Source organism: Anarhichas minor, unplaced genomic scaffold, assembly GCF_050575085.1.
Source record: "Anarhichas minor isolate MPS153535 unplaced genomic scaffold, ASM5057508v1 ptg000004l, whole genome shotgun sequence".
NCBI lineage: Eukaryota > Metazoa > Chordata > Actinopteri > Perciformes > Anarhichadidae > Anarhichas > Anarhichas minor.
In genome coordinates, this window is record NW_027466450.1 from 16,350,137 (window position 1) to 16,375,516 (window position 25,380).

Genomic DNA, 25,380 nt, shown 5'->3' on the forward strand with positions numbered 1-25,380 from the left:
ACACATCATGTTGACCTGTCTCATATTAAACAGCATGTAAATGCTGCTACATCCCCACATTTGTGGTGCACTAGTTCATCCATGAACAAACATATTCTCCCCACTTGGCTGGTGAACTATGAAAGCCATTGTCCATTTGTTGCTGTTTTACCTGCTAGCTACAGTTATAGAGCAGTATAGACCCTCCACACAATGTCTGCTTGCTTTCCCAAGTGGCTGGAACATTGTGTAGTTTTTATTTTTCTGGTGTTATCCCACCGCAAGATGGTCGTACTCCATTTTTCAACAGTAGTGTTCACTGTAGTAGTTTCTGGTTTGCGGCCAGTGTGTTGATTTCCAATTACTCAAACTCTGCCCACAAATGTGAATTACACAAGCAATGTTTCATTTTAGTGACTTCAGATATGACCGTCTGAACAGATCCTCTTGGTGCATAGAAAGTGAAATTACAAAACTGAGTTTGTAACTTAAAGCTTCATGTGTACCTTAAAGCGTATAAAAAGTAATTATAAAAAGAAGAAAACATCACAATTACCTCGAGACCTTTTCTCTTCTACTTACTCCTGGCTTCAGAATAGATATCTCTACATGCAGAATAAGATATCAATAAAGATAAATCTCTCAGATCCGTGTTCATAGTCATTTCACCAAGACTCGTCCTAATTAATTAGTCTGTTGTCAGGAGATTTCATCTCGTACAGTTGGTATTAGAGCGAACAGCCGGCAGAATGAGGAGTGGACTTCATCGAGCATAATCTCCTCATTAACACGGCTGCTCATTTTATTTAATTCATTTTTATCAGATCTGCTCTCTGTGTGCCTCTTGTTTTGTTTCCATCATTTTCATGTGATCATAATGTTTTCTCTCAGCTGTGTGTGTGTGTTAGTGGTCTTAGTCTTGGTATTATATCATCAGATATCACCCAGTCTAAATCATAATGTTTGTTTAACACTAGCCATGTTTCCATATTCACGGCCATTTTGAAGTATCGCATTTAAAAAATCTGTATGGAAACGGCAAAATTCAAGGCCATTTGTTTTGTTTCATGTTCACAACCTCTACTTCTTCTTCTACTCTTGTTTACTGATGGATTACAGCCATACGTATCCTATAGCGCCAACGTCTGACCAAACTACACTGTAGCCCAGTTTATTCGCTCCAAACCAGCTGATGGAAACGCTCCCAATTTGCATTTCAAATTTGTATTTCTATTTTTGCGACAATTCCAAAAGTTTGCTTGAAATTTGCTTGATGGTTCAAAGAAATACAGTAAGTGTTATTGAAGCAGCTTGAATCAAGAGAACTTTTAACACTGTTACTTTAGTGGCTGTGCAGGTGAATGAGTGTTTTTCTGTTGTGTTAAAGAACAAAACAGAAGCATTAGCACCGGGACAACACATGTGACTAAGAGTATGGTGACGGAGCTCTAGTGTAGAAAGCAAAATGTTTTGGGCTGCAGTAGAATTTGTCACTTTGGCAAACAACCAACCATCATTTGGAGGTCCTCGTTCAGTTAGCAAAAAACCCAACACGTTTAGATTTATCAACCAGCTGCACCAGATGGTCTTTTTTTAGGATGGTGTTCTACTCCGGCTGCTCTAATACGAGGCATTAACGTTGTGTTAATACTGTTCTGGCTTAATTCTGACCCGTGATGAGTGGATCACTCTCCTCTCTGAAACGCACCAATATAATCCCATTTAATAACTACACAACTATAATTATTATTTGTTTATGTGTGTGTTCAGTGAATGGCATATTTTCTTTAATGAACTGATATAAGTACATCAAAATGAGGATGCAGTACAACAATAATGACTTGTGCACTTCAGTTAGTTTGATGTGTATTTACAAGCAGAGCCTGTGTTGTTTTTGCTGGTTTGCGTTACATTAAGAGGAATAATGAGGCAGAAAGTGACCCAGAACGGAGCGGAGCGAGCAGGGAAAAGGTCAGCTCTGCCTCGTTATAGCTCCATAAGGACCTTCACTGTATGTGCTGCTCTGTGGACACAAGTCACAAGTCATTACCCACACTCGGTCATATTCACCACACAGTGGACGGGAGATCACATGAACATAATTCAAAGAGTCATGTCACAACGGGATACTGAGACGTAGACACATCGTATATACAACACAATAACCTACGCTAGAATCCCAGTCTAAGACGATGTAGTAATAATCAATGGAAATCTCTGTAGTAACACTATCTGTAATCTTAGGGGTTGTGTTTCTAAATAACATCTCTATTTATATATAAAAGTAAAACCTAGTCTCAAGAAGGTTAATAGCACATTATACTTGTTCTAAAGTATAATGGAGACCTGATACCTTTTACTTAAACAAGATAATCTCACATTTTTACTGCAGTATGAACCTTTTGGATTGTTTCTGGTGCCAAAGATCTTTTTAAAACACAGGTAGACCTTTAAGTCTTTATGCTCTACTTGGTATTTATTTAAGGTGGAATGACGAGCTGTGTTTTATTCCCCCTAAATAAAGACTTTCCCCTTAACCCATAACCTGGCATCTCTTCCCAAAAGACATACTTTTGGGACATTTTGTAAAACAGGTTTTCAGGGCTAAAGCTCATTAAAATGTGTCCTAATGAATGCAAGAACAAGAATGTTAAAGTGAGAAATATAACCAAGAGCTTGTGCCTCACATGACCCGTATGAAGACAGAGGACAGCGCTGTGCAGTGAGAGGGATTTTAGACCTAATGAGATGCTAATCAAGAAATTAGCTTTGACCACCACGACTGTTGTCATGTCTAAGCTGGCATCAGCCGACCTATACGCTGTTCTTTTGATCTAAATATAAAATGCGTTTGAATTTCATTTTTACATGTGTGGACTGAACACATACGTTACTGTTGTGACACCAGCAGCTGTGCTGTGATCTCCTGGTCCCCAGTTTCACTGTGTGTCTGCGTTAGAGACGTCTGTTTGTGGTATCATTCGATCTTTTTGAAGCCGCTCTCTGATCGCTCACGGAGACACGAGGCGGAGGAAGAGACGGATCCAGAATTTCGTAAAGTAATTGCAGATTTCGCAAAGCGTAACGGGGACGGAGCACGATGTAATGAATCACTGCTCCTGGTGGAATTACTTTTATAATGAGGTACGCTCTAGTGTAGAGGAAGGGAACTGCATGGGTAGTCGGTGGTAGTCTTTGTCGTATGTGAGAAATATATGAAGAACAAAATGCAGATTAGTGATTGGTATGGAGCCTAAAACCACCATCTCTAAAAGAGGCGAATCACTGCAGCTCTGGAGAATTTCTGCACCATTTCTGGTTCCTCTGAAAACCTGGTTCTAAAACGTAAACTGGTTCTAAATGAGTAAAAACCCAAAGTACTCTTTGCACAAGTAAGAGGAAACGGCAGCAGTGTATCATAACATGTGAGCAACAAGCAGAACATCAGTCTGTCCGTGGAGCAAAATCCTAAAAATAACCCCAGGAGATACGTGAAGGGAGGTAGATGAATGGAAAACAACACAGATGAGATGAAGGACTCAGGACATTTTGTGTGGATATTTGGTATCATTTTTGAGATTACTAATAAAATCAATCTAGTGTCGTCTTTGGTTGTAGCTTTTTCTTAATGTGCATTAGAGAGAAAGTGAGTCAAACACACCAGCAGTGCCCATTGGGAGTGTGTGCCTCTCCCTGAAGTGCATGAAGTACTTGTTTGAACGGTCACGAGTGCCACAGGGTCGGATTTTAGGGAAAGAGGGACAAGAATTGACCCCGAAATAGAAGAGACAAAAAACCAGAAAGTGAAGAGGGGAATGGTGGAGAGGTGAAGAGAGTGAGAGAGGCTCTCGGTCCTCGGGGACAATGGGACCGTGGTTAACTACAAAGCTCCATCTCTGCCAAACACTGGAGCTCCAACAATGGCGGCCTGTCAGTCAAAGCACTGGGATCAAAGTGAGATCGCTCAACGGCAAGTTAAGAATTGGCCCTTCAGGTTTTCCAGGCTTGAATATCAAATAAACCTTTTCCTGAATTCCCAGGCAAGTCTCCCCCCCCCCCCCCCACTCCCACTCATCCATAACCAGCACCGCCACACAAGCTGTATGAACGCCATACGGGCCTGATAATAAATGTGCCGTGTACCAGAGCTGCAACACGCCGGCTGGTAGATTTATGGTTGGGATGGGAAATAGGATCTCTGTTATCTTATGAGGATTCTCTCTCTCACGGCCATCTTTTTGAGAGCAATGACGATTTGATCTGATTCTGTGTCTGTTATCTAGTGGTCAGACGGACCATTGTTGATCCCTGCTGATCCTCAGCACACGTGTGAACCGCGGATCAATTACACCGTTTAACCACCGTAGTGTGAAATGAGGTTTTACTGACGATCGTTATCGGCCGATATCCAGTGAAAATATGCCACCGAGACGTCTGCATTTATGCTTTTCAATCTGTCGATCCCTGATGTTGTTACATCTTAAAAAAACAATCAGGGTTTAATTTGCCAGGAGGAGAGCTAACAACGTTAGCAGCATCGCTAACGGCTAATCTACCGAGCTTCCATTTAGTTCCATTATGATGCGTTCAGTGAAAATGATTATTGAGTAAATGTAAAGTAAATCGTTACCGTGATGTGTTCAATTGCAATCTTAAAATGTAGTTTTGGTGATAAACTTTAACAAATCCAGATGTTTGAAGGAGATGTTTTCACATGAATATAAAATAGATATTTGAGATGAATGATGAACACCAGCTCTAAGAAGATAAACGACATTTGGGACGTTGGTGAAAACCAAAGTCTGGATCCTTGTAGACCAGCTGCTATAATCAAAACAAAACAACAACAATGATCTGTATCTGATAATACGGATCATCAATGATCAGCTATAGAAAAAGATCACGCTGATGGTCATTTCCAGGATGGAGTCAGGAAAACAAATCTCTTGGGACCTTTACGGTTGACAGAACTGCTCTTGCTCCTTGTTTTTTGTCGCGGTTGAAAATGTGAGCAATCTTCAAGGATGTTTCTCTCTGAAGGTTTCTGGTGATTGAACCTCTCAATCATCAGACTCCTCTCCACATTCGGAAGAAACCTCATCTAGCCGGGAAGCAACCAGCTGCTCATTTGTTTTGTGGTCGTCCTGCGCTAGCTGCGGGAGATGGACTCGTGTGGTTCGTATGAAGGCATTAGTCAGCCAGCCGTGATGTAGGTCAGGAGCGAGGGGCTCAGGTGTGCACCTGGAACATACAGCGAGAACCATGGATGAAATATGGATGTCTGTATATGTGAGGGAGAGGTTCACAGAGTGTTATCTACTGTAGTATACATGTGTTTTCTGCTTGCTATCGTTACGTTATGAGGTTTGATGAGTGATGCACACAACACTTGACAAGTGGGAAGAAGGATCAATAATTAGATAAAGAGAAAGGTGGAGGGGTGCTGGGATAATGCAAAGATGCAGGAGACGGGGAAAAGTGGTGAATACACTTAAGAGAAAGGGTCGTGTTTGTTTCAGAGAGGTTGTAGCTCGCGGGAGGAGGTGGAATAAGAGAGAGAGAGAGACAGGATGCTAACACACACCCACAGCTAAGCTTGGGAGAGCTGTTACACATACCCAGCTTCCATCTGAGCCAAGTGGGTCATGGAGGGAAAAAAAGAAGAAGAAGAAGCAGGACATGGAAGCTGTCTGATGGTTGAAGGGAAAACCCGGGAGCTAAAGCTCACAAGAAACAGAAATCCTGCCGCCTTAACAACCTCCAGCACGAGCCTCTTCTCTCTATTTATGGGCGAGCAGGAGACAGAAACTCAGAGAGACTGGTACCATGTTTGCGTCTCTGGCTTCGAGACGCAAACGATGTAAGCTCTGGTGTCAAAGGTGGACTGAGGTGACCCTGTAGGTGAGAGGAAGATGAGGTTGTCCGTTAGGTGCCCGTTCCCATGTTGCGTTTTATAATCCATTGTTGTCGGGGTAGATGCAAGCGTTTCCCGAGCGCCTTCTTTTTCAGGGCGCGACGGCTGAAACCCGAGATAAAAATAGGTCAACCTTTGGAACTCTGCAGTCATGTGACGAGGAACAACCAATCACAGCTGGCAGATATATTTTCTTTCTTCCTTTTAATAGCAGGATGGAGGAGAAGTTCATTATTTTATTTGAGGAAAACCTGGAAGCTTTACCGTCCATCCCACGTCGAATGTTTTAACAACATCCGCGTTGAAAGGTCCGCCAAATTGTCACAAACAAAGTGAGGGATTTACGGTGCTGGAGATCCATTTATCTTTGTTTAGTTTAGTCAACGAGGCTTGCTGCTAAATTACCATCATTCATTCACCCAAACACTATGGATAAATTGATGAAAGCGGCACGTTTCTGGACACAACATGCTAACAGCTCCTAAGGATGTCTACACGCATTTATACTGCATTAAGACTCTGTACAGAACAGTGATGTATAGCTTTTTGCAGTTCTCTTCTGTTCTGCATTAGAACTGCAGACTCTTCTGTAATAACAGAGCAACATCTTATCTTCTTTGGTCCTGTGTAAATTAAGAAAAATGCTTCTTAGATTGGTGAAATGTGGCATACCAAAGCAGTTTGATGGTTCTATTGCTGTGTGCAGCTTCGATCGACAGGTCGCATTCATTAAGGACGGTTAGCTCAGCTGATCACTTTGTATAGCACGTCGTTGTTTGCTGTGCCGCTTTATTAAATGTGCACGTTGTCGTATTAGCCGATCTGAGTCAGCCGTTAATCTAATCTGGACACGTTTGGCTGGGGATGTTTCAGCTTACACCGTCGCTCTGTAACAGAGTTATACTTTAAAGAGGAAAGTTATCATTCGTTCACTAACATCTATCTTTGAAGTTTCAGAGCTTTGAAAGAGCTCCAAAGCACTATTTGTGATGTAACGATATAGTGGAGTTATGTCTAGTTTAATATGACTCAAAAATGACAAAGAAACACTGATGCAAACTCTCGATGGTTAACCATTCGAAACAAAAACAATACGGTTAATTGAGCGGTTAAAAAAGCCACCAGGTAGCATTTCTTATTACGTCAAGCAGCTGAAGAGACAGGAAGTGTTTACATTTTTAAGATTAGTTTATTCTCTCGATATGTGTTGTTAAGAGAGAACTAGTATGGATATCATCCTAAGGATACCTATATGCATGGTGATGATCATGGTTCAGTTTATATAAGAAGGGAGACTTTTATGTTGACAGCAGGAAATTGGAGCTCGATCCCTTTGATTCGTTACTGACGTTCAGTATGAAAAGAGACTATTGTAGTTTTCTGTGGTCTGAACCAAATCCTTTCCTAATGGTCACAGGCCACACATTTATAAAATCCTTCATGTTTTGACTCCAGCGTGTGACGTCTTTGCACCATTTTGCTTCCTCCTAATATCCATCTGCTGAGAAGTGGCCTCCGATTAGCCCTCAGAGCACCTCTCAGCATTTTAAAAACCTCCCTCCCACCACTTAATCATATATTCTCCTCTCAAGAGGAGATGTTGATGTGTGTGCAGACGTTCTACCTCTCTGTGCCGAAACACACAAGACGGAAGAAGAGCTGCCATTGTGAAGCCCCTCTGATGAGCTCTCAGTTGTTGATTTAGTTTTTCATTGGTTTGTCAAGGAGATAGAAAACCTGTGTGACAAACACTTGAATTATTCCTCAGAGGCCTTTGTGATCCTCCAGGAACATGTTGTTCCATGTGCTTCACTGCTGCTCACGTTTAAACAGGACAATGTGGAGTTTAATGTGGGAAATATATGTGAGAAGCTCTTTTTATTCTTACACAAAAGGCTATTAAAGGACATCTAATTATTGACTTCATCGGCTATTTAACGGAATACAAACTGTTTTGACAGTAACGACGGTGTAACCAAACTCTGTGTGACATATTGCAATTATCTTTGATGCATTCTGAATAAAGAGGAAATCATGCTAAATATATTGTCAGTCAGCAAAATCCATGGTGTACAGAGGCTTTTGTCTCCTTAAATAAGACGGTGACTCTCGTATATCTCACGTAACAAGGACATGATCTGCTGCTGAAGAGCGACAATGACCCTTTGTGATATGATTGTAACGACATAGTCGACTGTAGTCCAGGCATCATCTACATGCACGAGGTTGTGTGACCAATGTCCCTCACAAACTTGGTTTTGCATTTTAAGAACGGTTTCGGTACCCAACCCTAGTGACTGCGCTCTGATTAGATATTTAGCCTCTCGACTCGCGTCTTGTGATCTACGGCAAAGGGAAAGTCATAGGGCCCTACACATGTTGTTGAATAATAAATACCTTTTCTATGCATGACCTGTCTGACGCTAAGGTATACATTTATTAGGCCGTACCGAAGAGTTGGAAGCGTAGGTTCATTCATAATGTTGACATTTAAATTCAAAATAGAAATTAGAATGCTGCACAGCTTATTTTGTTTCATTGTGCCTTTCAGAAACACTGACGAGTTCATTAAAGGAGGTAGATTTAATAAATAGACTCTAACTCAGGGTCTCTCTTTTAATCCGATGAATCACTTTATTTAAATTAAGGACTTTGATCAAAGGTTTTTAATTTTATTCGTAGGTTTGATGATGTCATGAAATATGATTTGAATCTCCACTCAAAAAAACCTCGCTTTGATTATACAAAGAATGACATTCGGCACAGGCCTACTAATAACCCAGCGTGTGTGTGTTTGTCTGTTTGTCTCTCTCTCTCTCTCTCTCTCTCTCTCTCTCTCTCTCTCTCTCTCTCTCTCTCTCTCTCTCTCTCTCTCTCTCTCGCTCTCTCTCTCTCGCTCTCTCTCTGTCTCTGTCTCTCTCGCTGTGTGTGTGTGTGTGTGTGTGTGTGTGTGTGTGTTGCCATGGCTACATGGCATCCAGCCCTTGCGTCTTGTTTCCACGGCTTCAATAAATAAATTCCGTCTCTTTAGCTGCTTCTCTCCAGTTGCCATGGAAAGGGCCGGCCTTATGCTGAGCAGCAGATTTCATGACACCACCGAAGAAGAAGAAGAAGAAGAAGAAGAAGAATAATACATTGCAGTGAAGCTGATTTAATAACACATGCATAAAATAATAAGGGAGTGACTGCTGGAGGCCTGACACGGCTGAAACAACTAACTAGGGAGCCTCTCCTTGCTTCTGTCAAAGGTTTTTTGGGGGGTTTGTGAGGACGTGAGGATGCGAGTGAGCTGGAGGTGTGTAGGCGTGGTCACCTGGGCGCTCGTCTCTGTGGAGGTAATGGAGGCTGTTGATGCACACTTAATTGCGTGTTTGACATTATATGAGACTCGAAGGGAATCCTCGGCGATGCTGGAGTGAGTACCATAATGGCTCCGAGGAGAGAAGAGAGGAGGTGAGACTAGAGGAGGATGAGGAGGAGGAGGAGGAGGATGCGTGGACAGTTTTGAAACCTGCATATTTTGGCGTGATTATCATGTGTGACGGTGTTTATGTATATTACATACGTGGTGCACAGTCAGCACCCATTAGGGATGAAGGTGTCGCCTTAGTCTCCTCATTTCCTTTTGTCACGCTCCCTCACACACACACACACACAAACACACACACACATTAGAGAGTCGTCTTACATCGGCGCCATCTAAATATCACATTTAAATGCATGTTGCTTTGGGCACACTCGCTAAAGGAGGCACAGAGGATGGCATACAGAGGAGGCGTGACTCCCACTGGGTCTAGACACACACACACACACACACACACACACACACACACACACACACACGTGCATACACAAATTGAAAGATTGCAGTTACTTGCACACAGAAATCTCCCCACAGTCCTCGAAGTAGAAGACGCAGATGTGCGAGCGCACAAGACGTATTCGCGCATTCACACAAAAGCTGGGAAGTACAATAATATATCACACACACACACACACACACACACACACATGTACGACACAATGAACATGAAATCCCCACGAAGAATATACAGCACATTTTAAAAAGACATTCTTACAAATGCGTGCATCCACCGGATCTGCAGTAATTGCCGTCTTGGTGTTGCAAAATATGTTTTCTATCAATTAAAGTCAGACACAGCCGGGGTCGTGATTTGAATATTTATGAGTTGTTTCCAGGGCGATGTTGTGTAACTCAGAAGCTGTTTATTTTGGTCTCTGTTGGCCCCGCATCATGATAGAATTATAAAATGGATGCACATGTGAAGGATAATTAGTATAAACTGTCCGTCTCCTTCCTGTTTGTCTCGCACATTCGTTCCTGCGTCTCGGTTCCTCTCGTCGCTTCCTTTCACTCGTATTTCCTCGCTTCTCTAGATGTCTTTCACTCTTGCTCACACGCTGTGATAGAAAGGTGAAACGGACCTGGGTTTACCCTGTCTCTCACCCAGTGCATGCTGGGAAAGGGCTGCAGCCCCAATTGAACCTGAACAGGATAAGCGGTCGGAGCAAATGGATGGTTGATGCTCTTTTTCCCGCCTCTCTCTTCCTTTGCAGCCCGATCTTCGTCCTTCGTAATCAGCTGTCCTCCTCTCATACGTATCTCTGTTCTCATCTCTTTTCCTTCTTCTTACTCTATTATATTCTCATTCCTGCAAAGACCTACAGTCACTGTTACAGCAGCCATACATGCACTCAACACAGCTGCATTTACATGTTGTCACACAGACGTATGGACGCACTCTGAAGCCCTGAGGTTCACTCTGCAGGCTTAAATAATCTCTCTCAGTAGGTTGTATTGTAGTCGGGATGCTTTTCTACTTAGAAGAGGAAATAGGGCCGCCATTAGTCCGATATTTCTAATCGATGCATGTTTAAAAATAAAAAGGTATGTCCTTGGAGCTGCTAAATACACTCATAACTCCATAAAGTCGTTCACCGGCTGCCTTAGACATTTCATTGAGTGTTTAATGGGAAACTTTGCAGATTTACAGCCGGCTCTTTGTCACTGCAGCTCCAGCAGGACGTGCAGATTAATGGCACCGGGGTTTTGCCGCGGTGCACGGAGCTTAACACTTGCATCCTCTCTAGTGTCCACCAGGGGGCGACTCCTCTGGTTGTATAGAAGTCTATGAGAAAATGACTCTTCTTCTCTCTTGATTTATTACCTCAGTAAACATTGTAAACATGAGTTTATGGTCTCAATCTCTAGTTTCAAGTCTTCTTCAACACAGCATGATGTTCATTTAGTACATTATGGTCCATTTAGAGTCAAACAGACCATAAAGCAGGGGATGCTTTAGGGCGGGGCTACACAGTGATTGACAGGTCTCTACAGAGATACAGCGTCTCTACGTCACTCCTCCTCAGTCCAGATACGGTCACTTCCTGTTCACTGGTTGCAAAAAGTCAAGATGGCGACGGCCAAAACAGTCATGATGAGTCACTATGTGTCTAGTTCAGAACACATTAACATATGTTGAATAAATAAAATAAGTACCCACAAAGCCATCTGTTTTTTAACAAGATTATATTGCACTCTTACTCCTCATAACCTGCACTACTTTCCTCTTGGAAGAGGACAAAGATTCACATTACTGGGCTGTGTGTGAGTTAACATACACACACACACACACACACACACACACACACACACACACACACACTCCATGTTATTTTCTCAGAGACGTTGAGCTGTGCAGCTCTGCGGAGGCTTGCAGCTGAGTCCACACGGATCTCAGTGGGTCGGCAGTTCCGCCCACATTCTCTTCAGTTTATCACACAGAAGGTCATTAATAAACAAGCTCACATGTTTGCACTCAGACGACACGCAGTCCGTCTCAAGATTTCTCCTGTTTATCGTCCTCTGCAACTCACATTTTAGTGCTTTTATGTCGAGGTAGTTTTGGAACCGGCGATACAACGGGGCTGATGAGAACTTAAGGGACTGACTTCAGTGTCGAGGGAAATTAATCTTCTGTTTGTGTCCTCGCTTTCATTCTCTCCCAGTCCTCATCTCATGACGATGTTTTAGTAATTTAGTACGTTGTCTCATGCGAGACGCCAAACACAGGTTACAACTTAGAGGCTAAAACATCACGTTGTTTTAAAACGTGTTTAAAATCTGAAAAAGCATAATTTCAAATGTAAAACAGCTTCTCTGACATACAAGTCATGTTTATATTCATGTCCGTCTCCCACGCTGCACCGATCTCCTGAATGTGTTCTACAGAGTATGACCTATACATGCATGGTGATTATTTAAAGGTACAGGATCACCCACACATAGATTTATCATACACTATTTAGTCTTCATGTTGGAGACATGGGCTGCCCTACATGAAGCCCATCAACCCGGAGCCCAGCTGACGTTTTGTATTATTACTAAACTCTAGAAGAGAAGAACAGCAGAGTGTCTCCGTCCTGCCGTCACCTTTGCGTCAGCATCCCGCTGTGTTTGTTTTTCATGACTGACCCACATCCTCGTCCTCATGAGAGTCGTGTCAGCACCCTGAGGCTCGTTACTTCCATGTGCAGCCACAGATGATGATTCTCACTCTGGCACTTCTTCTTCTCATTGTGTTCCTCCACACCGGTCCTGTTTCCTGGAGCAGATGTTTTAAAGTGTGTGTGTGTGTGTGTCTCATAACTAAGACTTATTATGGGGATATGTTTTATTATCAAGGCTGGGTTTAGATCTTATTGTTTCTTTTACTGGTGGAAATCCATAGATTTCCCAAAACAGATGGTTTTATTGTTTCCAACGTGATCTAGAATTCGAGGTTGGTGAGTTTTACTTTTCCTGCCTTTTGGGGAGAATTATGAACCCGTGACCCAGTGTACTCACATCGTAACAGTTTGATTTTCTTTAGACCTTCAGAGGCAAACGGCAAACACTTGTAACCTTGTTTTCGTCTCCAACAGTCTGTCATGTATTTCCCAGAGGTTCAATGTTTGTTGTCAGAGTTAATTTTTTATATATTTGACAAAAGAAACCAATGTTTGTTGTTTGTGTGTCAGACTTGGTTAAAATAACAATTTGATGTTCAACCCGGTGAAGACAAGTAACCCCTCTGTGGCAGCTATTGAGGGACGTAAACAAAGACTGTGAAAATAATAGTGAAAACATAAAACCGTACCTTTTACCCTCGTCCTACAGGGAGGAGGAGGAGAGCCTGCGGGACAAGATCCGAGCGGACCACGAGCGAGCGCTGCAGGAGGCCAAGGAGAAGCTGAGGAAGTCCCGCGAGGAGCTGCAGGCTGAGATCCAGACGGAGAAGAACAAAGTGATGGAGGACCTGAAGAAGAAGGAGGCGGGGCCCAAACCGCTGCCGCCCGTCCCCATGCCCAAAGTGGTGGGCGTCAGTGACGGAGAGCCACCGGAGCCCGACGCCAAGGAGAGACGGGACAAGATCAGAGAGGTAAGCCCCGCCATTTAAAATCGTTTGATCTAATGCTGGGCTTTACCTCTATGGTGTCATTGTGGATCATGTACCCATCATGCATTGGTGCGGGTTATTTCACTGTAGCTGTGATAAAACTGCACTTGTAGAAATCATACAAAAGCTGTAGCTAGTTTTTAAACATGAACACATTTTACTATTGTTAATGAATCTATTAGTATCTGACTTTACACGGTAATAAAGACCTCCTCCTTTGGTGTTCTACTCCTCTGAGCTTTAGACCCTTTAAATCTTTGAACTCCTGCTCTAAACTCATTTCTTTACGTCCCTACTGATGAGAGTTAATGGCTTTTAATTAAGGAATGCTTCAGCCACAAAAGGACCATCTGTCCATCAGTTACTCCCAATGTTACTCTGAATTCTCTCGTGTCTCTGGGGCGAACCAAAGAATACAGAACTAAGGAAAGGTCTCGATGAATTGAAGTAAATGGGGGGCCACGTTTAACAACAATAATAGCAAAACTATATCAAAACAGCAACTATACTATTTCAAATATATCGGACTCGCACGGACAAGTAGCGCGTCTGTGCAGCTGTGAGACTGTTTTAAGTGTTTTTAATAGTCGGGTTATAGTGGCTATGCATGTGTTTGGGAAGTAATGCCCATTCGACTGGATGAATGAGATCATTCTGCACGAGTTGTGTGAGTAAACAATGCTTTGATATAGTTTTGCTGTTGTTAAACACCAAATTTAAGTCTTTTCTACATTTTATGATGTTTGTTTCTTAAAGAATTCAAGGTAAGACATTCATACAAATCATTTTTTTGGATTGAAGTATTCCTTTTAATAGAAAGTGACACTAATGTTTTATGGATTTAATGAGAAACCGCAAGCTCCACTGATATTTTTGTACATTCAGTCCATGTGGGACACACACACACACACACTCCGTGTTATTTTCTCATGGAGGATTTGGGGATTTAGTCCAGTGTGATAGTTTGGCCAGCAGTGTAAAATCAGTGCCATCAGCTCCTCTATTCACATGTAATTCGATGATGGCACCTTACAACAGACTGGGGTGAAAACCTGTAGCCCTGCGGTTTGTGTTTGGTGATATTTAATCTGTGTGTGTGTGTGTGTGTGTGTGTGTGTGTGTGTGTGTGTGTGTGTGTGTGTGTGTGTGTGTGTGTGTGTGTGTGTGTGTGTGTGTGTGTGTGTGTGTGTGTGTGTGTGTGTGTGTGTGTGTGTGTGTGTGTGTGTGTGTGTGTGTGTGAGACTCTACTTTACGTTTGAATGCATTTCTGCCGGCTCTTATTGAAGCCAACAGCGAGCCAGACGGACGGAGCCTGTGCAGAATGCAGATGGTGCTATCTGGTCTCGCTCCCTACAGACACCCAGCCAACCTCGGCCTATCTCCCTCGCCCTGCCCCCCCCCCCCCCCCCCCCCCCCTGCATAATTACCTCATATCGTCTCTCTTGAAACAGCACTTGGAGTCAGAACACTCGCCGGCCCATTTGCTCCAAACCAGCCTTTTTTTTTTTTGTCTCTAAATGCCCCTTTTGTTTCTAGTCATAATTACCATTCAGAGAGAGAAAGCCATACACTCCCAAACGAGCAAGAAAAGAGCAGCTGTAAATGTCTGCAGCACAGCGTAGCACGCTCCTCTTTCCCTGATTGCCTCGTGGTTCCAAGGAGAAATCACAATCGCACCGGAGCAAACAATCGAGAGCACAGACGGGTGCTTTTCTTTTTCTTTACTTTCAAACCCTGGCTACACAGGCAGACGTTTGGCCTGCGTTTGGATGCTGTAAAGTCCAGAGAGGAGTATCGGCATCCGTCTCCTTGTCATCATTTATGTTTCATGTAGACCGTAAGATGTAGTAGTTGAGCCACATTACTTTCCGTGGGATTACGCCATCTGTCTGACACCGATTTCCTGCGTTTCCCTTTTTTCCGGGTTATTTTATTTCTGGCACAAAGTGCACACAGTTCATCACTGTGAAGGATCAATGATCGCAATCTTTGCTTCCGCGTCTAATGATTGGAGTCGGGTTAAATGACCGACTTTGATTCTTTTTTCAATACTTCTAGCTGTGAGGGCCGTTAAATAACAGCAACAGCAGTAACACTTTTTAACAAACAACAAAAGCCTTTCACACAGGCCATCAACTCTTCTCCTCTGACTATATGAGTGGTTTTGAACTGTTACCACATTGGTGTCAAGTTCTTCTTATTGGGCCTACAGTTGTTGCATTGTGTTTAGCTCTCTGCTGGTATCATACCAAACTTCAAAGCTTCATTCATAGCGTTGATATTTACTTTCTAAATGGACATATTTGGATGCTACGCAGCATGTTTATTCATTCTGTTTGAACTGCAGGTCGAGCGATAGTGGATTTTTAAAGGGTGATAAATGAACGATGGTTTGGAGCAGGAAAAAGCTGATAACCGATGAATCGGTCGATATCGGGAGTTAACATGCACACGGATGTTTTAAGCTCTTGAATGATCAGATATGAGCCATCGATGGGTTGCAGGTACAAATCATAACGACCAATGTTTGCTAAACAGAGACTGCATGCTTTCAGCAGAGCAGCAGTCTAATACATTAATGACCCATCAACCTTATCATACTCATACTTCATGAATAAAGCTGTCTTATATTTTAATGAAAGTGAACTTTCATTAAAATATAAGACAGAGCCCAGTTCTGCCAAAAACGATAGAATGTCAAATGTTCCATCGATGACCATTAACTGGCCCAACCTCTCGTTACATCCCCGTATGGTCCTAAATATATGAACCTTCGGTTGATGTAGCCACAAAGTGAAACAGACATAATTGTCAAATTTCCCACTGTTTGATTCTCAGAAACTGATGTGTTGGAGCTGATTCTAAGAAATTGAACCCGGCTACTCGCTTTGCATTAGCAAACCACTGCATCCCAAACAATGACGACTAAAACGATCCTTTATCTGGTGATCGTGATCAGTGACGGCCGTCATCAGTCTCAATAACATCATTTCACGACACCTTTGCGTCTCTATAGCGGACTCTTTGTAGTCTTCATCGAGCTGCCTTCTGTAGATGAAGTGACCGTTGCTGGTTGCCGGTTAACTCCGGAGGGAAATCAAGAAAATCAGTCGGATCAGCAGGATACGTTTGCTGCTCTGTGGACCAGTCGAGCCACTCTCGAGCCCTTTTGTTCCTCCAGAAATAGAAATGAACCTCCAAATACATATTTCATAGACTGTGTGGAACACAAAAACCTTCCCTCCCCCCCCCCCCCCACCACTTCCATCAGCTCACCACTTTGTGCCATTCGGCCTTTCTGCTAATTACGCAGCCCGACCATTAGTGCCCATTAAACCTTCGTCTAGAGATGGAGAGAGCTTTAAGGCAATAGAAGAAAAGGAATGGAATAAATTCCACTATTAACCGCTCCAATACTATTCACCTGTCACATCGTGAAGCATTGCTGGCCCGGAGCTATTGAAACAAGCCGGCTGCTGCAGTTAATGGGCCGTGGCACAAAGGCACAGTTCACTTTCAATAAGGTTTGTTCATCAATAATGTTGGAAAAACTAGTTAGTCGAGACAATTTGTAGAGCTGGTAATGCAGGGATCAAAGGAATAATTAATCTAATGGTAGAAGGTAATGCTTTCTCCAGGTGTTCATTGCTTTTCTTTGTGAAGAAGTCTTAATATAACTTCAATGTTTATGTTCTATCCTAGTATGCTAAGAGTAGAACATGTTGCTGCTTTAAGATCAATGGATAACCTCCCAAAATTAGATCTTTGATTGCTTTGAAAACACTGGTGCCCAAACCAATGGGTGACGTCACGATGACTACTTCTTACATATAGTCTATGGTTGTAACATTATTATGGGCCAGAAATGTCAAAAATCCACAGAAAACAGCAGAAAAGTAGGTTTTTACGAACAGAACCAATAAACAGATCAAATAAAGATATAATGGAAATTAAACTGATGAACCTACAGTGATATCCTGTGGCTGATAACGGTTGGAATATTTTTCTGTTTGTTATTTGCTGTGTGTCGTGATCTCCATGATAGTGACATTGAGGAAAACATTGCTTACTCTGCATCTTTATATAAACGTACATGAACTGTTACACTACAGGCTTTGTAAGTTAGTAATCGTACCCCTGAAGTTGATGAATCTAAAGATACAGTCAAAGATGAGAGGAGTACGCCCTTTTCTAAATGGATCATTTTTATTAATACAATATTATAGTAAAATAAATGTTTGTTTTGGTACCTTTTGAACAACGCACTACAGGGGGAAGTTAAGAAAAATGGCAAACTGATGTAATGCTACATCAACCATGCGAAAGCCAATCGCCAGGGCTCAACGCTAACTTTTAAAAGTGGCAACCAGGTTGCTTATTGGTTGCTGAAACTGAATATACGGTTGCCATTTTTTTAGTCGCCTTATATTATAAGTAACTAAGATACTATGCAATAATGAAAATGTGGAAATGTATTAAAAATAAATACAAGATTTACTACAGTAACTGAGCAAACCCTGGATAGTTTGTATTTTAGCTGATACTTTGAATAATATTCTTGGCAGACATACTTTGAGTTAACGCACCAAAGCACACCTGTAACAGCAACATTTAAACATCTCTAATGCAACAGATAATCCCAATTTATTTTGGGTTGTACGCTGCTCCCTGTCTGTATGAATGCAGCATACGACCGGAGAACCCCCGTTCAACACGTGTTCAATGACGTGTTGCAGATAAATGACGTAGACTGATTGGTAATTGCAGCCGCAGAACCACCGCAGACTTAAAGCAGAAGAAGAGGAATCTCTCAGATCTCAAAGTCTCACGACCTACTTTTGGCTCGTCCCGGAGGCGGCGAACAAAATGTTGGAATTAAAAAAATACATCGAGAACCGACTGCCGTCTTTAGCTCGCCCCTGTCGCTCAGCTGTGACGGTTTGAGTTATAAGCAAAATGTTACTGATCTGTGGCTGGCATTGGGGGGGAGGGAGGGAGGGAGAAGGAGAGAGGTTGAGAGAGAGAGAGAGAAGTAGAAAGGTAAAGAGAGAGAGAGAGAGAGAGCTATGAACAGTGGCTGTAAAGCCCAGATAAATCGATGACCGTTCCTCTTTAAGTCTAAATGGCGCCGCTATCCAGACGTGTCGGCACGTAAACACGCGTTTCTCTTTCCAACAGATACGTGGAATATCATTAGAGAGGGGCGATGAGTATCCCTCCATCGTCTCTTGTACTTGACTCTCTCTCTCTTTTCCTCTTGAGCATCCTCTCTCTCCTCTCTCTCTCTTTGAGGCCTTGGCGGTGCTTGGCAGATGGCCTTGTATGTTGACGTTACACCCGGCCCATACAGTATATATATGTGTGAGAGCCTCCTGGGTAGGACACAGCTCAGCTTTCATCATTCCCCTGCTCTCTGTCTCTTTTTAATTCTCCCCCTCCTCCCTCCCTCTCTCTCTTTGACTCCTCTCTATCTATTTAACCCATTCCCTCCCTTTTAGCTGGATCTTTTTCTTATCGCTCTTTTCTTGTTGCGTGCTCTGAATATCTCTCTCCGACCATCTGGAGCGCCGTCATTCTGCAGACTCACTCGCCCCCAACCGAGCTCATGAAAGCATCTGTTTTATAAAGGCTTGCCGTATCGATTCGTGCGGAACAATAAGCACGCCTCCTCCTCATCAGCGGACAACACAAAGCGTACCGGAGTTAGCGATCTTTACAACGCTCCCCGGCTTTGTTTATGTTTTCTGTCCTCTTGAACATGGGTCGCAGCTCATGCAATCATGTTTGGTCGTGTCACGCTCGGCGGCGTCTTGTAAGCCGGCGTTTCGTGCACATGTGACAGCGAGGTGACATTTGAGAACCAATGCCCCTTCCTGCAAAAGCCATTATGTATTTCTATACATTATGTAGGATGCTATATGTCAACCGGGCTCCCAGCTGCTCAATGTATTCCTGAATACAGGAATCAACCTTTTAAAGAAAGTGAACCGGTGCACGTGATCGAGTGTTATTGTACATTTAATGGGCTGCTCTTTGGTGTGGGGGGCATTTTTCACATTGTAGGTAAGATTACGGTAATGATGCATTCATGTTATTGTGATTATGAGCAGCGCAGTGAGAGGAAATGTTCATGGTCCAAGTCAGGCGAAAAGGCAACAAAGCCATCATCAAAAAATACAAACACTATTTACACTAAAACAATAAATACAGATCATTTGAAGGTAGACTTCTCTTTTTTGTTATTCTGATTATTGGCTCAAACGTTCTACTTTTCAGGATGAACTGAACAGAATTTCAGGTCACTGTGACCTCACAAAACACATTTTTTGGCCATAATTCAAGAATTCAAAAGCTAATTCTGACAATTTCAAACAAAAGTCTCAGAAGATAAAATAATGATTACATAATAATCTGCATAGCAATGAGGACATTTTGTACAGACGACCATGTAAACTGATAGTTAAGGAAGTCATTCTAGTTAGTGCACAAACACCAAAAGACATGACTCACGATGGTAACAGTGGAGGTAATCATCTTGGAATAATGCATGAACTCTAGCTGGAGTCACTGCGGGGGTCTTCTTTCTTCCCATTGTGCCCCTGCTGCTTGAATGCAGCATTAGGGCATCGTTGGAGCGTTGCTTCCATGAACCACATCCCAGGAAACCAAAGGAATTATTGATATGTTCAGAGCTCTAATCGGGGACAACTTTAAGTACAGCTGAAGAAGTAGAGCACATATTGAGAAAAGACTTCGCAAAGATCTCTTTAAAGGCTATTGTCCGGAAACTAACTGTACATACTACTGAATATTTATGGCGATGACGCAATCCCAAACATGTAGGTGTTGTTTTATTTGCTTCTATCTCACAGTATGTTTTCACAGTACACTTTGCACACGGCAACATTATTTAGTTAGTAGTATATTATATATATATATATCTATATAGCTAGCTAGCTAGCAGGGAGGGCAGAAAAGATTTGAATGCTTTAAATAGCTCGATGTCTGACATTCCAGAATTGGCTGCTATGAGGGAATGGGTTTCTGCGGGTCCTCGGGGATGTTGCATGTGTGGGATGCATTTCATGTTTTAAATGAAGGAATGAAATTGAAAGAAGCCAGAATGATTTAGTGCTATGACTTTAGTGTGCAAGTAGTGACATGACTGGTTGATGTAACACTTTGTGTGCACTGCATTTAAATGTGACAAACAGGTTCGTGCACATCTGCTTTCTAGCCCTAAAAAAAACAAAACCCCTTTTTCTTTGAATAAGCAAAAGAAAACTTTAAAGAATCCCAACCTTTAACATCTGTGCAAAACAAATCAACTGACTTCTGGAAATGCTTTGAATTGTTCCTGGTCAGTCTCTTCTGCAGCTTGTTTAGACTAAAATATATATGGATGGAAGGATAGATACATGAATTATGTTTTATTGGTTTCACAAGTATTCCATCACATCATAGATGAAATCGCTCAAAGCAACACGATGCACACAAAGTGACACCTGTGATGTACATGAACACTACCAGTGTTCAATGACTACGCACTATAGGATGATTCATCTCATCTTTCTATTGGCTCACTGGGTTTAAATTTTGTTTTAGGTAATTGTGTGATCTCACACACACTCATTATAGCCTTTTCATCTGAGATAAACAGGACGGAGGATCTGTGATGAAATCCTTTAAGATGAAGTTTGATGACCAGAGAGCATCGATATGCTGCATTAAAGTTACTGTGAGGAACCTTTAACTGGTCCTGAACCAGTCTCAGTTCAGTCCTGATCCTCTATCAGACCTCCATCAGTAAAGAGACCATCAGAGAGAAGATGGTCTGTTTCTATAGAGTTATTCTTAAAGCTCGTCATCGGAGCCACCGTGACACGGACCCAGATCCTCCAGCAGAGACCGGTCCACCGTGGACGGACCCAGATCCTCCAGCAGAGACCGGTCCACCGTGGACGGACCCAGATCCTCCAGCAGAGACCGGTCCACCGTGGACGGACCCAGATCCTCCAGCAGAGACCGGTCCACCGTGGACGGACCCAGCTCCGGAGGGAGGAGGAGAGCTCAGCTCCCGGCAGCAGCAGTGTCTCCTCCTCCAGGAGCAGAGCTTCTCCTCTCTGGGAGTCAACACCGACACCACGCTGCTGGAGACCCAGGACATATTGCTGGACCCGCTGGAGGGAAGGGAGGCACGGGAGAACCAGAACCAGGACTGAGAGGGGCAGACTGTCAGACCCTGCTGCAGTAAAGTGAGAGATTTTCTAAAGGGACTCTGGTGCTCAGAGACACGACCACTTTAATTCACAGGGACCAACAGAACCAACTCGATATTGTCAAAACTCTCGGTGCTGTAATTATCTCTGGCCATTATTCATCTGTAATCATTTATGTATTAGGAAAATTCATGTTTTCAGTTTTTGCATTTAAATTAGGTGTCTGAATAATAAATTGCTCGTCCTGCTCGTTAACGAAGAAATAAATCAAAATGTCTCATGCCAAGTCTGCGTTACTATGAGTAATGCTTCATGATCTAATAATAATAATAATGCTTCACAGGAGGACATAAAGTAGAAACGGCCAGAGGTATAGATTAATACAACAAAACAAATGGGAATATTTGTTTTCAATACTATATAATGAACCGAGTGCCAACAAATAAATGTAATTAATGCAAAAATCGAGTTAATCTACTTTAACCATGAAGTGGTCCTGCTCACTGGATACTGTACCTTTAAACCGATCTGTGTCTAGATGGTTCCATAGATTTACGGAAAAACGTGACGACCGATCAGACCCTCGACCATCTGGTGAGAGTTTCACAGATCAGCACCGACACACATCTCTACTGGTTGACCAGTGACTTTAGTTAAAACGTGATTTCTTTGGAGATGTGAACATATTGTTGATCCAGAGACTGATTCACAACTCCAACTCACTTCACAGCTGCACTGTGAGACATTATCTGTTTGAACTCTTGGCTCTGGAGCTGTGTAAAAACCCAGCCCATCTAGACTGTTTTGCCGTCTCGATTTCACGGGGAATTTATGGCCACCCCCTGCTGCCTAAGTGCCATGAATGTATTTACTGCAGGAAGCGATTCAGATGTCACACTCTCGCCACCCTCGTGCATCTTCTGAAAGGCCCTGCGTTAAGCCAGAGAGTGAGGCCTCCGTGGGGTGATTTGGAAGGAGATGAGAAAGACGAGGGAGGGTCAGAAACGGAGCTTTAAATCAGTCAAACTGACTCTGGAGGTCAGTCGGAGCAGCAAATAACTCCAGCTCTGCTCCAGAAGCGCCTCACTGTGTGCCTCTAAGCTGATTTTAAATTTTTTCCTAACGATGGCAAAAGTAATGGCCTCGCTATCAGGCTCCGGCTTGTGTGTGTGTGTGTGTGTGTGTGTGTGTGTGTGTGTGTGTGTGTGTGTGTGTGTGTGTGTGTGTGTGTGTGTGTGTGTGTGTGTGTGTGTGTGTGTGTGTGTGTGTGTGTGTGTGTGTGTGTGTGTGTGTGTGTGTGTGTGTGTGTGTGTGTGTGTGTGTGTGTGTGTGTGCGCGCGCGTAACCATGGCACATCGGGAATAAAGGGTGCATGAATCTCTGCTTTTGGCCTTTTGGGAAAGAGGTTGTGCTTCTTCTCAAGAACCTCTTGTTGGACATCAAGAAAATCCGCTGCTTCTTTTTAAAGTATCAAAGATCTGAGTGCTGTGCATAAAATATATGTAAGAAAGCACTATTTAAATTAGCATTAATGCACAATTTCAATTCCAGGTTTTGAAACACTTGGAGCCGTCTTAATGAATCCTCCCTCGAGGGTTTTATTTGTGCCTTGAAGCAGCAGTAGATGCACAACCAGTCTCACGCTGGCACATTCTGCCACACCTTGAATTAAATCACTGTTTCCTTTTTCATAAACCCAGCAGCATATTTGAGACTTTTTCACTCTTGAGCTCGTCAGTCGACGGGGGAAAAGGAGAGGAAGCGAGGTTTTCATCTCCCTCAGACTCTGACCTTAATAACACAGGGCCAGTCCTGGCGGCCTGTTTGTACCAGAGCCAGCTCGAGTGTATAATGAGGCGTGATTAATACATGTACAGTGGCATTATAGAGACCTGGGCCACATGGAAACAGTAGAAGGAGCTAATGGACATTTACAGAGACAGTCCTCCCAGACACAGTGCATGATTCATTAAGTCGTGAACACAAAGTCTACGCTTCACTTTCTCACTAAAACAAACACACATGGACCAGAAGTAAAGGTGTGCGTCATCCACAGCTCCATGGAGGTAATTACACCTGCAGAGTGACGGGCAATCCAAGCAACTCCTGTTGTTGCCTCAGAACGAAATATGTCAACGAATAGGAGCAATGTTTTGACTGTGTGCCCTGGTTTTTCAAACAACTTGATATTTGCGTGACTCTTGTGGCACAAACGTAACAAACAGCCATTAACAGATTGATAATAACTTTCACTCCAGGCAATAAATACAGAGACTTGTGCCTCCTTTGTATGAAATACTTAGCATCATTTTGCAAAAACGTTTTTATTTGTTGCTGTTTCAATGTGACAAACACAACAAAACGTTATGATTTTCTCAAACTTTTGTAAAACTCAACATCAGACATTTGATAATGTTTTTAGCGATGTTAATGTTACTGAAGGCATGCCTCGGGTATGGCAGACACATTTTTAGTAAATAAGAACAAGAAGCGATGTTTTCAGGACTTGCTGTCAGGCTGCACAGATTCAGTAAACATTACGATTTGTACGTTTTGAGATTCTCTATTTCCATTTTTTGCTCTTTCTGTTTAGTTGTTTACGACTAGACCCCTTCTAGAGACAAACTAGGCTTTCCATCTGCAATCAACAAGTGCATTTTACTGATCAGCTTAATCAATATAAAGGCATTAAAAGCATGTGAATGGCACTTGAATGTATTTTCCAAAGTGCGTATTATAAAGTAGCCTACATGTTAGTGAGAAGGATGACAGTGACTCCCAGACTTACCGAGCAGCTGCCACAGAAGAGAAGATGAATCGTGCAGAGCAGCAGACTGTGTGTTACTTTGGAGAGTTGTCATCCTGCAACACAAGCTGCTGCTCGTCGTCAAGCTCCACAGTCCCAGTTGTAGAGAGTCACAGTGGGACTCACTGGATGCAGGACCTCTAACATGATGTGGGAGGAACATGGTTTAAGTACAAATACCCGTCCTGCACTGGCTTTGATAGGGGAAGGGGATTTGTATTCTGTTCAGTTTAAAGACGGCTTGAGACCATGATGGTTGCACAGCCTCATGGGATTCGCTATCTTTTCCACAGAACTGCTCCGGATCGGTGTTTGTTTTCCACTGAATACAGGCTGTTGATTAACTATCTGTTGTGCTTTTTTGAAAATGAACTAATGTGGAAACATGATTTCAGTGTTTTAGGAAAGAGGCCAGTAAGTGAGAGTCAATGTCACTACCAAGAACAATGCATGTGAAAGGGTAACTTTGGGTTACATGGAGTCTATTTCCCATGTTTTTGTATCTAAGTGACTAATGAGGACAACTAAGTGGTCCAGTATTGAGGGAGAATGCTGCAGAGAGAAGCCGCTAAACGGGCTGTAATGTGATTAAAATCACTGTATTTCCACTAAAAGTGCTTGTTTTTGCCTCAAATTGGTCGGCTACAGTTATCGGAACAAAACGAACACGGTGGCTCAAAGGTGAACCGCAGATTTTAAATGTTAAATAAAGACAATGGAAGAAATTCTGCTTTATTTGGCGACACAATTAAAATCTGCTCCGACCCACCTGTGGGTCCCGACCAAGTCTTTGTGAATGACTTTAAAACAACCAAAGAAACCCAACGGTTGGCTAAGGTAAAGTCTCCTTTTATCGCCTTGAGTCAAGATATTTATTTCTGTTGCTGAGAATACCTGTCCCATCTACATCTTAGTAGCTCTGTATGGGTTAAATTACATAGCGGTTTGGGATGCTTTGTTCAGGCAGCCATGGTTTCAAGGCACTTGAAAAAGAAAATCTCG

At 42.7% G+C, this 25,380-nt stretch overlaps 1 protein-coding gene across 3 annotated transcripts in view; it reads left to right on the forward strand.

The window, feature by feature from the left end:
• Positions 1–25,380, forward strand: part of man1a2 (mannosidase, alpha, class 1A, member 2) — a 100,156-nt gene that overhangs the window by 10,155 nt on the left and 64,621 nt on the right. Inside the window, exon 3 of one of the 3 annotated variants that reach the window (XM_076111305.1) lies at positions 13,074–13,335. In XM_076111305.1, the coding sequence (XP_075967420.1) occupies positions 13,074–13,335 (262 nt within the window). Of the gene's footprint in view, positions 1–13,073; positions 13,336–14,873; positions 16,878–18,364; positions 21,609–25,380 lie in introns of those variants that run through there. The other 2 variants (XM_076111312.1, XM_076111320.1) reach the window with 2 other exon arrangements.